The 13,658-nt window shown below is 42.1% G+C and overlaps 1 protein-coding gene across 3 annotated transcripts in view; it reads right to left on the bottom strand.

Moving 5' to 3' along the window:
* Positions 1–13,658, bottom strand: part of ROBO1 (roundabout guidance receptor 1) — a 1,505,960-nt gene that overhangs the window by 71,337 nt on the left and 1,420,965 nt on the right. For all 3 annotated transcript variants that reach the window (XM_085623024.1, XM_085623023.1, XM_085623025.1), the window contains 3 exons: positions 11,251–11,482; positions 8,880–9,001; positions 5,272–5,443 (listed from right to left, as the gene is read on the bottom strand). In XM_085623024.1, the coding sequence (XP_085479150.1) occupies positions 5,272–5,443; positions 8,880–9,001; positions 11,251–11,482 (526 nt within the window). The remainder of the gene's footprint in view (positions 1–5,271; positions 5,444–8,879; positions 9,002–11,250; positions 11,483–13,658) is intronic.

Raw genomic sequence — 13,658 nt, 5'->3', positions numbered from 1 at the left:
AGGTGGGGAAAGCCTCTGTCAAACTCACTTCAGGCTGACAATAGGTCTTTTAGCAAACAGACAGCTGGAGCTGTCTGGTCGCTGAAACCTAATGAGTGTCATTGAGTCTCACTACACTCACTGACTCACTAATACATCATTTCTACGGGTAAAATCTTGCAAGCTTAATGCAGTAATTAATACTATGTTATTATCACTGTATTAAAAACAAAACCAATACTGATATATAACACACAAACAATGGCCTTCTCTCATCCATTAATATCAAAATTAGAACCATTAAACTTTGTTCTGCAAAGCGGTCTGGAACATCAACAAGAGGCAGGGAAGCACTGCAGAAGTGCTGCAGTACAATATTATAAAGGGAAGATCGAGTAGCGCACCCAAGGGAGTGCTCACTGCCATGCTGTAGGCCCTGTTGCAGCTTCAGGTGTAATTTATACATGTGAGATGTGTAAACAATGTAGGACAAAGGGATACAGCCTGTACATATTCTTCGGGTATCTGCTCACGTTAGCAGCAGTGCATTGAGGCACGCACAGGAAAAGAATGCCAGTGCTTTGCTGTACATGTAAAAAAACACAACGTATTAACCAAGCTTGTTTTTTGTAAATCAGGAAGTACATATAAACGCGTATATAAATAAGCAATCGATTAAGACGCAATTTCAAGCCGACGTATTGGTTTTGTTGGAGATGCAGTCAGTGTGCAGGGGAGCACAGCCCAGGGCTGGTTACAGCACGAAAATATATTTCTAACATACACAGCTGCATTGTTTGTATGCCTCTTTGGTAACATACAGTAACAACTTGTTTTTATATAGCACTTCATACTGCGATTTTGCTATTTCTAAGCACTGTAAGTATCATGTCGCCATCTAATCCAATAACCTTAACACAACTAAATCTACTGGGAAAAGAATGCAGAGATTACTAACATATTACCTATATGCCGCTAACCTTGGGTTCCGGAGTAGCGTCCTACTCGCAGCAAAAGCCTAGTCAGTGGGTTGTAAGAGCTACATAAATACAATTTAGAATTACATTTTAAAGGACGTACCACTCTTTCTCCCCAGGTTGGCCCCAAAGCAGACTGGGGGAATGCAGCCAGTGGAAGGGCTAAGACTACTGCATTAAGTGTGCGACGGAGCTCGAACGTGCACCCGGCCCCATCCTGCCACTGCGCACAGCCAGGGCTGCCATAAAGGACACTCCTGGGAGGTTCCACGTACACTAACCCAATCACCACGCAGCACCCCGGCCAAACACCATAACAATGTGAAACTTCCGCAGACAGTCAGACTATAATTATTCACAGTTTATCTGCGGGCAAACCTGCAATTTTAATCAATCACTCATTCGGTCCTCGCCAAATCCCCCATAAAAGAAGATAGTATGCGGCCCTGCTGGATTCCACACTCCTGGGAGTGAAGGGTAGGCTTCGCTTCAGAGCACTGGCGCTGTGCGAGGGGTACAAGTGTCGGGGTGTCTGCTAAATCAAACCGTGAAATGCGTGAGGAGTCGGGGATTTGGTCGAGGGGACATTTCACACTCGGGGCGTGAAATGAGTCTGCAGAGCAGCAACATATCTCAGTGAATGCAGTTTGACACCTAAAGAGACACGATTCATGAGGGTTGCTTAATTGATATTTTACCTAAACGGCAGTCGTTTACCTGCAAAGGCACCCTCTCAGACAATGCTGGCAAACGCTGGCCAGGTCGGTTGTCATAACACGGCCCCAGGAAGCCAGGTCGAAACAGACAGCTGGGCCTGCAGACGGTGAACTCACAGACAACAGTATGTGTATCAGAGGTGAGCAAGCGCGGGCAAAGCACTCTGCAACAGGGTAAGAACTGCGGGAGAGAGGGTGAGGGGATTTAAACTGATATAGAGAGAGTTACAGAAATACAGAGATAGATTGACAGAGAGAGGCTACAAGGAAGGAAGACATAAAGAGGGGATAGAGAGAGAGTGGCGAGATAAAGGAAAGATGAAATTAAATTAAGTAGCCAAAGAGAGTTAGAAGAAAAAGAAACAGAGATAAACCGACAGATGGGAAGAGCATAATGGAGTGATAGAGGGAGAGAGAGAGATAATGGGGAAGAGGCGAGAATAGTGTTCGACGTCAGCAGTAAAATTATCCTGACTGGTCTAGTCACGAACATAAAGTTGTCCAGTCATGCTTCCTGTTGGCGGTGTTTTCGGACGCTTGTTTGCCCGATGCTGGGGGGGGGGGGACTTCGACACACTGCAGTGGGGGCACAGCTCACGCTGAAGGAGTGTTTCACACTTCTCAGAGAGCGAGCGGGGGGCGGGATGGATGACTCGTGGCTGCTTCTGCTCCTGCCCACGGCGCGCCCAGAGACCCTTCCTCCTCCTCGAGGCACAGCCCGGGCTCCTCCAGCTAAACAAAACAGCAGCTGCTGGCTCTCGAGCGCCGCGAGAAGCGCTGTTTTACCGAACACGTGCCCGAATAGCGCGATACAGAAGGTACTGTGGTCTGCTCAGCCCGCAATAAATCAAGTGAGTAGAGAAGCCGTCACGAGTGTCCGAGGCGGAGCGGCTGCTGTGTTTTTTTTAATTTTATGTAGCTGGTTGCGTGCAGCCTCCGTCCCCCCTTAGCAGGTGTGTATTGTCACTCAGGGCCACGGGGCAGCGTGCAGTGGAAGACTACCCCCCTCCATTTCCCTCACCACAATGAGAGCCCCCTGCTGTGGCCACGGTGGCGCCCTGTCTGGTGGGAGGCCATCTGAGGTAGCATCATTGGTGTCCTTCTCCCAGAACAGTCTCCACACTGGCCGGCTGTCTGGTGCTGAAGGCGAGGAAACGCAGCGTCCTTTTCGGATCGGGGGCGTGTTTTGCTGTTGTCTCCTCCCTGAGACTTTTCGCAAAAAACACGCCCCCCGATCCGAAAAGGATGGGGCAGGATTGGAGTGACGGGACATCTTCTCCAATGGCTGGCCAGCATTTACGAGGCCAGCCAATGGAGAACAGGGCAGAAGAGGGGCGGGTTCAAGCCCCTCTTCTCCCAAGTCATTAAATCTCCGGACTTCCGGTCTGCCGACCGGATGGTCCCGAGACCTAAAAAGTAGTGCATGAAAAGCAAGCAGTGGAAGCAGCAATGCCAGGCAATTAAAGAAATTGTAAAGAGGCAATGCTTCATGGGAGAGGAAAAAACAAAGATTGACGAGCTGGGACACGAATAAGAAGCATGCAAATGAGAGTGACAAGAAAAGTTAACCAATGACAAGTAATGGACAAGTTCCAAGCCCCTGTATGTTCTTGGTATGCTACTATATGCCTCACAAAAAGCAGCATATGCCATTGTCTACTAAGCTCAACCTAATGAAGGAGCATTTCCAAAGATAGAAAAAACGGTCTCAGCGTAGGGAGAATTGCTCTTTTTCTAAAGGCCTCTTATGTAACAAGGAACAAGGGGCCAAATGTCTGAACGCGTTTTCTAGTTGCAAACCCTGTGATTCAGTAAAAGGCAGGGATTGAAACAAGAAAGCATGTTTTTTTAATGTACTAGACCCATTTAGTCATTCAGTAACGTGTTACAGAATTGCAAAATGGGTTTATGAAATGGTTAGGAATCGATATTTGGAAGGGGCGTGTTTAGGGCGTCCCTTTCAAACAGAGATTTCTTATGGTGTGCATCATTGTTTTTCGATAGAAATCCAGTCACAAAACACTGAATTTTCAATGACTACTTGAAAGGCAGCAGGAACCTGTTTGCAAACGGGAAGGGTTCACCAAGAGACCCCTTCTTCATAGTGAATGGTCAAACAAAGTAAAAAAAATATATTATTTTTTTAACACATCACATTTTTTTTAAGGAAAATTGTCTGCATTTAAAAAAAATTGCTTTATTGAAAACCAATACTCTGCTGACCCCATCAGGTCACTATCCCTGTGATACCAGAGAAATGTAGTTTGTCGCAATTTGTGACGTACCTCAAATATTCGTGTGATTGGTCGAATCGCTATCCTTCATGCAATATTTAGGAAGCCCACATTTATTTGTATTTGAGGGTGGCAACCCCCAGTTTCATGGACGTGTGAAAAAAAAACTTTCAGTTGGCACAAGTAAAAGGAAAATTAAAGCAATAGTTCACCACTCCCTTTGATTTTGCTAATGTTTTTCAGGCAAATAAAGACACATTGAAGTGTCTACATTTGTGGTGTGGGTGGAATTCAACTACACATGCCAGCAGCTTCTGTGATGAAGTGGATGACTGTATTGAAGATTGCATTTTAGAGGTTTGCTCATCTAAGGTTAGAATTTTGAAGTGATAGTCGGTATTTCTTCCTTCTTTGAATATGTTGAAGAGAAGAGAAGAAGGACTACTATATATTGGAGAATCCCGGGCTCAGCCACCTAATGGCAGAACAATGCACAGCATGTGAATCCAGAAAAGATTCACTCTGCAAAAACTTATATTCCATGTTCCATTATTACCTTTCCTTGTGTTCACTGGAAGGTGAAAACATGCCTGCTCACAGGAGCCAAGTGAACGAACATTACATATAGAATCCATCACACTGTCATTGTAACAGAGTTCGGTTTGACACAGAGATGTTCCATTATGCCTCTCTAGCCTTAAGCTTTAGTGTGATGAACGTGACAGCTCTGTGTCCCTCACACAAAATGCTAAACATGCAGTTGTGATTCAGCAGTGTTTCAATGCAGAAGTCCTTGTTGACAGATGGGCGTTGAACTCTTTGAGATGAGAGGATCTAATATGTTTGTTTTCTCTGAGTAGTGCAATGAAACAATGAAACAGAAGTTCCCAGTCTTGATGCACTATTTCTATTAAGGATAGCCTTTTTTTTGGGTACCAGGAGGAACATGTCTCCCCTCAGCACATATCACATACTGGCTCAAAGCGCTTAATGGACCAATGCTAGAGTAACTCTCTTGCAGGCAAGATATATGCATTTGCCATAGGTATGGGATGGAATTAAAACAATTACACAGCAAAGATACAGAGGCGTGGTCCAGAACTGGGAAAACCACTGACCCAGTATGAAAATGAATGGGAAACAATACATTTTCTGCAGGAAAAAGTGCAGCTTTTTACAAAATCAGCAAGTAAAATATTATGAAGAAAGTTTCAAACTGGTTACATATCATTTGGTACTTGGTATTAATTCTGTTCACTCAACTAAACAAAATGAATTCTTTTCGGGTAAACAGTCTTGTAAAACGGGACACAGGACTAGCACAAAACTGAAACGAGAGCGCACAATCCTTAATGAAGAACTCACCTAATTGGATAAACTGTGGCTCACTTTTCACGCCAGGTCCAACCCCAGTGCTTGCTGCCACTTCAATGCTATATCTGATTCCAGGGACCAGGAATGGAATGATTACAGAGAAAGTAGAGCCATCAACAGTTTTGTTTATGTGGTATCGGCTCTCGTTGCCAAGGCACCAGACCTAAATTGAAAACCGAACAAAAACAGTTAAAAAAATAAATAAACCACCACAAAGTTTACAAAATTAAAAGTGTATGGTAATTTGATACAGTATTAAACACAGTAAAGGTAATTTCGTTTGTAAACAATATGCATTTTCAATATTTTTACCATGGTGGTTGTGATCTTGGCTACTAAAAGCACCCACTTGCCAGTTTTACAGGCTGCGCTCGTCACATAACCTTGTCAAGAGCAAAGACGATCTGGTTTTAAAGGGAATTTCTGGTTTATTAAGGAATCTGCCCTTTACCAAGGTTATCTTTTCTAGCCATTCTTTTGAGCAGATTATGCTTTTGAACAAATAAAATGATTATCCTAACGATGCATAAAATGATTTGGTTTCTGAGGCACAAATTGGAAAAGAACTGTTATTTTTCACTGCAAAATGTTATCAAATGTGAGCAGGTATTTTAATTAATTTATGTAGCTATTCCCGTTCTTTGAACTGTATAGAAAAGTTTGTTCTTAGTTTGCATCTCATTGATAGCGAAAAGACCAAAATAGTCAATATCCTTTATTGTGAACAGTGACGTAGGAACATATTTAGAGTTTGGCAGATAGGATATCCTGTCAGTTGTATTACAAGTGTTATAGAATAAATATAATGCATCTCCGTCATATTACAAGTGTAATAGAACATAATGCACATCCGCACATCCGTTGTATTACAAGTGTCATAGAATGTAAGGTACTTGTCAGATGGTCGTCAGGACATCTGCCAAACTATATGGTGCAACATTCTGTGCAAACTATGAATAAGACAAATAGTATTTTTAATTATAAAAAGTATTTTTATGTGGCACTTCATATCGGACTTCTGCTGTTTTTATGTGCTCTAAAATACAGAAGCTACTATTAACCATTGTAAGGTCAAATGCTACTAAGCCTGAAAAGAACTTACTTGTTGTAATTTCTAATGCTTGTATACAATCTGGTAGTTTACTTAATATAATGTTCAACTAAAACATCCACAAGTCTTTTCACTGTCTCTTTTTACAGATTGTTTAAAGAAGAAACATGTTCTAAGTTTCATTAAGACCCTGCCACGGTTGAATAATAATACTGTTTATTTATCTCAATATGGCTCACTTCTGTTAGTCATAAGTGTTGTAATTTACGAGTGATCCTTTCCTGAATTCTAGGGTACTCAACATAGACTTTGGAAGGATGGATGGACGAGTCAGCCGTGCGGAAATTCAAACTCATAACCTGTAGAGCTTGGTTGACTCACTGAAACAGTGCGCCATCAGATTATGTTACATCAGTGTGATGTGTGTATGCCACAATCTGTCTGTCATTGGCATGGCTTCTTGGCGCTTCCTGTAGTATGGTGACTTTCCATATGGATTTAGAAGAAGTGTGATGCCGCTGACTGACAATGTGCTGCGGCTATTATGTTCATGTCCTTCTCTCACTCTGCTGATCATGTAATAATCGTTGCACTGTCAGAGGATGATTTTCTATGAAACAGAAAGAGCAATTTTTTTATGAAACAGTCATTTGGCAGAGTATCCATTATGGGCCTCATTTACAATATTTTGACGCACGGCAGCGCGGCAAGCCTTCCTGCCATGCGTCAAAATAGAAAGGCAGGAATGTGCCGTATCTACAAGATACGGCGCTTTCCTGCCCTTCTCCCCTGTGCCAGTGCACAAACAGCAGGTGTGCGCCAGCGCAGACACCCTTGCGTAATTTTGCACTGAGGGGATGATTGTTTTTGTGCAGGAAGGGCCGCCCTGCCCAAAACAATTATGAAAGTCAGTTTCCTTTCTATGCATGCTGCAGAATGCAACACGCATAGAAAGAGGAAAAAACTAGGAGAAATAAAAATATTTCTCCTTGTGGCGCCTCCTAACGCCTCCCCTAGGAAGACGTAGGATTCCGACGCATTCCCAGGTTAACAAAACTTTGTAAATCAGGGAATGCGTCACGTTCCATGGATGTTGCGTGGGAACATCCACAGCAACACCCATGGAATGCCCCTTTAGCGCAGAGTTATGCATGAAAGGGAAACATATTTATATGGGCATGAAAAGTCACGCAAGGTGACCTACGTGTCCTTGCACATATGGGGAAGCCCATTGCGCTGCTAGTGTGTCCATAAAAGTGACGTACCAGTGGCGCGATGGGATTATAAATAAGTCCCTCTATGTCTACACAGCGGTGAATCTACAGCTATAGGCAGTTTTGTATTTTTCACAGGACTAGGTAGAGGGGAGACAGTATAGCTGCAAAGACAGCTCCATAATCGTGATGTAGTGCTGTGAGATGGGTTGTAAAACTCAGTGATTACATTTGACTTGGATTAGATGCAGCCCTACGACAGAAGCTCGCCACAATGAACGTTCTGCGAGAGTTCAAGGCTAGGTCACGTCTTTTGTCACTACGTGGCTTGCAATTTCAACGCGCATGGGACCCTGCAACCACGCGGTGAGGCAGGTCACCAGCTTCGTGCTACCGAACGGACTCTTTGTGTGAGTGTTTTCTCAACAATTGCTTTTTATGCTCTCAAGTCCACCCACGTAGGTTTCTCTTATATATCTGCGTGTATTTCTTTTAAGATTTCACATATTTACTAATTTTGTTTCCATCTTATTCAGGAAGGCCATACGCTTTTATGCTGTTCCTCTATTTTTAATTTTATAAACACATAAGTAATTCAGGGCATTGCTAAATGCTTTTCCATGTCTTATACGTGTAGAGTTCCTATGTTCCCAAAAATACATGCAACTTAAGCGATTGGGGATGCAGTGGCAGGAAAAGCATTTAGAACGGCATCCTTAATTCAAAACATTCAAACAATAGCCTATTGCTATCACCAAATGGTACACAATTTAATATTATTGTTACTAGAGTTATGGGCAAAATGAGAAAAACGTCTTTGAGGGAATAAAAAATTGTTGGCTCAATAGATGTAAGGCAGTTTTACATACTATAGTAAATAATGGTACGCGTTTTAAAATATTGATGAATACAAAATTCATTTTTTGCAGGCCTTTAATTTTGATATAAATCAATGCATTACAACCTTGGCACCCTTCTCCTTCTAGAAACGTACCAATTATACTAAATGGTTATTAAGAATTTGATAACAAAATAGAGAAGGCTGGGTGATAACCCGGCTGTTTTTAAATATTAATGAAAAAAATTATGAGCTCCGCTGTACTAAGTGTGATTTGCACATAAAAGACCCGCACGCATCTCTACGCCTTTGGTTGGCTCGATGGATCCCGTTTTAAAAATAAAATGGCTAACACATACCAATACAAAGCAAGGGCGACAAAGCTTTCAATGGGTTCTCGGGCAAAAAGCGAAATGTCTTGCTGAGCAGCAACTCTTAACAATGACCAGTAGATGGAGCCGTCTACCCACGTTCCCAACAGAGGACGCCTGATTACCTTGTATTCTTGTACAATGCCATTCTGCGTGTCCTCCGGGGGTGGCTGCCAGCTTATAACAATCGACGTCCCATTGCCCTCGCTCTTTGTTATTGCAACATTTTGGGGAGCAGCGCTAGGAGCTGTTTGGGGATACAACAAGATTAGTAAATATGCAGAGTAAGAATAATATGCAGAGTAAGAATAATACAGGGAACAGAAATAAAGCTTTCTTAACCACAACAAAAAGAGAAAGATTAATGAGAAAGGAATTAGGTCTAAAAAGATGTAATGCAGAAGGGTGTTTATCAGTTAGCTGCTATAATGGAAGGAACCATTATGTGGTATTTGAACACTGAAATGCTCCGGGCCTCTAAAAGCCCGGAGCATCAACATTCCGATGTCTCACGGAGCCCAAGGGGATTTCAACCCCCTCGGGCTCCGTGAGGCCTTCATTTTACAAATTAGAACATTCTGCCCTCTAGGGGCGAAATGTTCTAATAGCCTTAGAGCCCTCCATAGCGGACTCTACCGACAATTAAAGGCCTGCTCCCTTGTTAAAGGCGACGCTGGAGCGGGCCTTTAATGGCCGGTAGAGCCCGCGACGTTGGACTCAAAGGCTATATTATAACTTGATTTATATAGTGTTTGAGGCGTTTCCGGCAGGTGGCAGCTACTCTGGAGCCCACGTTTAGTGATTAATCCAGTTATGGGTTGTTAAGGGTTACTAGGTTTAGTCTTCAGCTCTCATGGAAACCATTCCATACATTTACTCCATCTTTGTGCTAGATTAAATTAATAGGAGTTAAGCATGATCGTTTGTGTGAGTTCATGCAAACAGTTGCGGGTTGGGTAAACCGGCTTGAGGCGGATAGGTATGGTTAGTCAGTGGGCATATAGTATTGAAAAAAGAGAGGTTGCGAACTATGAGGTGAGATGAGGGCACTTTGTAAAAATACAATGATAGAGAGTAAGGCAGACAGACACATTACTGAAATGAGGCGTCACTGTCCAACAGCAAGTAATGCAGAGGATGGAGTGGTCATGTCGCTACTGTGTTTGCCGGGTGAACTATAGCATCTGATACAAGAAAGATATTATCTTAAAGTAATAACATTTTAAAATGTTTTGTATCTAACTTCAGATCTTTGTTGTGCTGCAAATGGAACAAGAGAACAGCATCTTTCTAATGAAAACTGAAAAAGTCAGTTCCTGTCTTTGTAGGAGGTTGCCATCAAAGAGATGGACAACTGTGAAATGTATTTTTATCCACCCAAACTCCATTTTATATTTGTGTTTATGTCAGCTGTTTTGTCACATAAACATCATTATTATGAAGTCCGTAAATCCTTTGTTCAGCTCAACACATAATCGGGTATGTAATATTTTCACTTTCTCTTTTCAGGTTGCGCATGTTCTAATGTGAGCGCATCAAGGTGCTTAATGTGCGCTGAGAAAGTCAGCGGTTCAGTGGTATATCAGTGTGATTTATGGTAATGGAATGAACAGAACAAATCCAGAAATATCCAGATTGTGGGTGATAAGCTCACATTGTCTTGACCATCGCGTAAGGCAGGACATCCAGCCTACATTTGTAGTTGTTTTAGCAGCCATAGATTGTGTCAATAATGCTTATTCTCTGATTTAAAAAACAAAAAGGAGGCTATTAGGACATTTAGACTCGCAAGCTCACATCTGAGCACTGAGTAAAATTCCAACTTTCCTGTATCTGACACTGCACTGTCCTTCTGGACCCCAAACAATTTGGCCGTGATCTCTTCCCGTCCCCACCTTAAAAGTTGATTAACTTGAGGATTTGCCAGTAGTACATCAACTACCATTTTCAAGATGTGAAACTACCTGCAAAGGTTTGGTGAATTACCACCAGTATACAAGATTGAAGGTGTTCCCTAATGTTGGCAGCTCTAGGGACCCACACCGGTGAGCAAATTTGCCATTTCTGTCATGGTGCTGGAAATGGTTCTGTGTTAAACTTAATAATGTTCTACAGCCACTTCGGAGAGGTGGGAGGAAGATGTGTCTGTGATGGGTCTTGCCCATGCATGAGGGAAAAACCAACCTAGTGTTAATTGTGATATTGCACCATCAAAATATGCCATCTGCAAACACAACTGTCTATGGACTCAAAAAATACAGGATATTTATTTAAATACTTTTTTGTCCATTTAATCTAAAGGAGAACAGTGGGTTGAAGAGTCAGATGAAGATGTGCACAACAATGAGATTTGTACAGAATTACAATTTTTGGGGGTTAAGTATACAATCTGCTCTAGTCTAGTGGGGAATCCACATAAACAATGTCACAAGACGAAGTGTCAGATTCTAGTCACAACTTGAAGGTGCAATCTATACACTGCAAAACAGTACTTGCCTTCTTCTAAAGTTTTTGCAAATCGGACTTCACTGTCAGCTCCTTGAAACTCGTTGAAGAACGGGCGGGCCTTGACTTCGTAGTTTACACCTTTCTTGAGGGCTGAAATAATAGCGCTGTTCTTGGCTGGTGTCCGCACTTCAAAGACTGACCAATCTGAATTTCCATGGCTCTCTGTAGACGGCCTGTATAGGATTTTATAGCCCTGTATGTACTGGGATTGTTGGTCAACCTGTTGGAAAGTGGTGTAAAGAAGAATACATTTCAGTTCTTATATACATATAAGCAGCGGCGTAGCGTGTGTTGCCAGCGCCCGGCCTGGCAAGTATCCTTCCACTTTTCTTTTAAAATTTTGCCCCCCCCAGGAATGTCCCTAACATTTTTGCACACGGGGCAATTACCCCTCTGCCCCCTCAACACGATGCCACTGCATATAGGATTAAGTAAAAGAAGAAGCAATAGTAACTGGATCTTGCACAACGCTAACAGATGCATGGTCTCTAAACTACAAGCCATTTGCACATGTATATTAATTTCCTAAATTAATTTGATACCCCCTTTATGTATGTATGTTTACATCATGGACTGATCTACTGAATGAATAATTGTAGGCACTAGTAAAGTCTACATTCATGTCATAAACCATCACAACCAACATCACACTAACAAATCAGTCCTTTGATGAGGGCTAAGACTTAATTCTTCACACTCAACAGCACAGATGTCCAAGACATCTTCAAAAAGCTGATAATCTTGCTTACTGTTGAATGGTTTGATGTCTTTCTATTAGCACTACAACTGATTTGTGTTATTCCATATAAATTTAGATCACAAATGCCCATTTATGTAGCATTAAAATAAACCAATAGAACACATTCCATTACTTTACATTATGTAGTGGAAAATTTTAGCTTGCATTTACAGAACGGACAATCTGACGTCAGACAGCAAACAAACATACAGAGTTAATTAAGCGAGAAACAAAAGTTAGATCGCACAAGTGAATATGCATCATTCTACCAAATAAGACCAAAGACATCTATTTATTAAGAAGGAATAACCAAAGCAATCCATGTCTCAATAAAATCCCCATAATTCCCGCAGCCAAAGAAAGCGTATCATCTCATGAGCAATAATATTTTGCTAAACCGTGTACTCCTCCCCTCAACAAATGATTGACCACGTCTTGATATTTTGTGGGCTATCATCTCCTTCAATGCTGCTGATGCCCCAGACAGCGCGCTATAGTGTGAACGTGCCCTTGAGCGGATCCTAATTCCAGGCACGTGATACGTTTCAAAGTTCTTGATGATCTATCGTCTCAGGTCTCTGTAAATCAATTCAGCTCCTGAGGACTAGGCCAATCATCCTTGTGGCATCTCTCCTCTTTGACTTCCTCCCAAGCTTTATACAGGTGGGCAAGGGCATTGCAAGCCACTGTCAACAAGCCACAGCACAGTTCCAACTTTCATCCTTTTGGAGGCGGGTGTACTTAGCATGTCCTGGTGGACACACTCACTTCGGGTGGCCACCAATTTAAAAATAAAATATCAGTCACCTGGACTAATAATGTAAACAGCATACCGAAGTCAGTCAGTTGCTTTGGGGATGAGGAGGCGCTCATTGGCTTTCATGTTATGGCCTCATATATATTTGCCTTTTTTCCTTTTCAAATCACCTGCATTTGTAGTTCTCAATAAATGCTGATCCACAGAAAAATGCACAAAGTACTGAGAAAAGGAAGAGCCAATATTACATAAAAATATAGAGGTTTAGTCTAAGTGGAATGGGCTCTTTTTATAGTGCTGAAATCAGAATCAGCCCCTCTTCTTACACTCAGTGGGACCCGATTTTAAGAACACGTTAAACATTAAAATACTCAAAATAGGATCTATTAATACAGGAGGCTAGTGTTGAATAGCATGATAATGGCTCAGTCCAGCACCCTGCTATGGGATACCTTGCAATCAACAAGAAAGTGAAGTGTGTCCCCTTCAGCACTTCTCATTGCAGGTCTGTTCTGCAGTTCACACAAATAGTAACACTAGGTCCACAGTAACATATTGCTGGACATTAATTAAAAACTGGGACTTGTAAACATGCCTATGTTCAGGCATATTCACATCCAAATATTTTATCAACAGAAACAGCATTCTTGATATGAATGCAAACAATTGCCTAATTGCATCCCTTTTGTGGGGAAACAGCGTTTACAACGCTGGTAATACCACGCGGGTAGGTTACAACGCGGACGTTACATCGTCCACATTGTTACCACGCATGGCATTACATCGCAAGTCGTTTCTACGACTTGCGCTAGATGGCGCACAACACCAGGGAATATGTTGGATTTTAAATCCAACACATTCCCTGCTGTTGCGCTAACTGGAGTAGGAATAGTAATTTAT

The sequence above is a fragment of the Triturus cristatus genome, chromosome 8 (genome assembly GCF_964204655.1).
Source record: "Triturus cristatus chromosome 8, aTriCri1.1, whole genome shotgun sequence".
NCBI lineage: Eukaryota > Metazoa > Chordata > Amphibia > Caudata > Salamandridae > Triturus > Triturus cristatus.
This window is presented reverse-complemented; position numbering and strand designations above follow the sequence as displayed.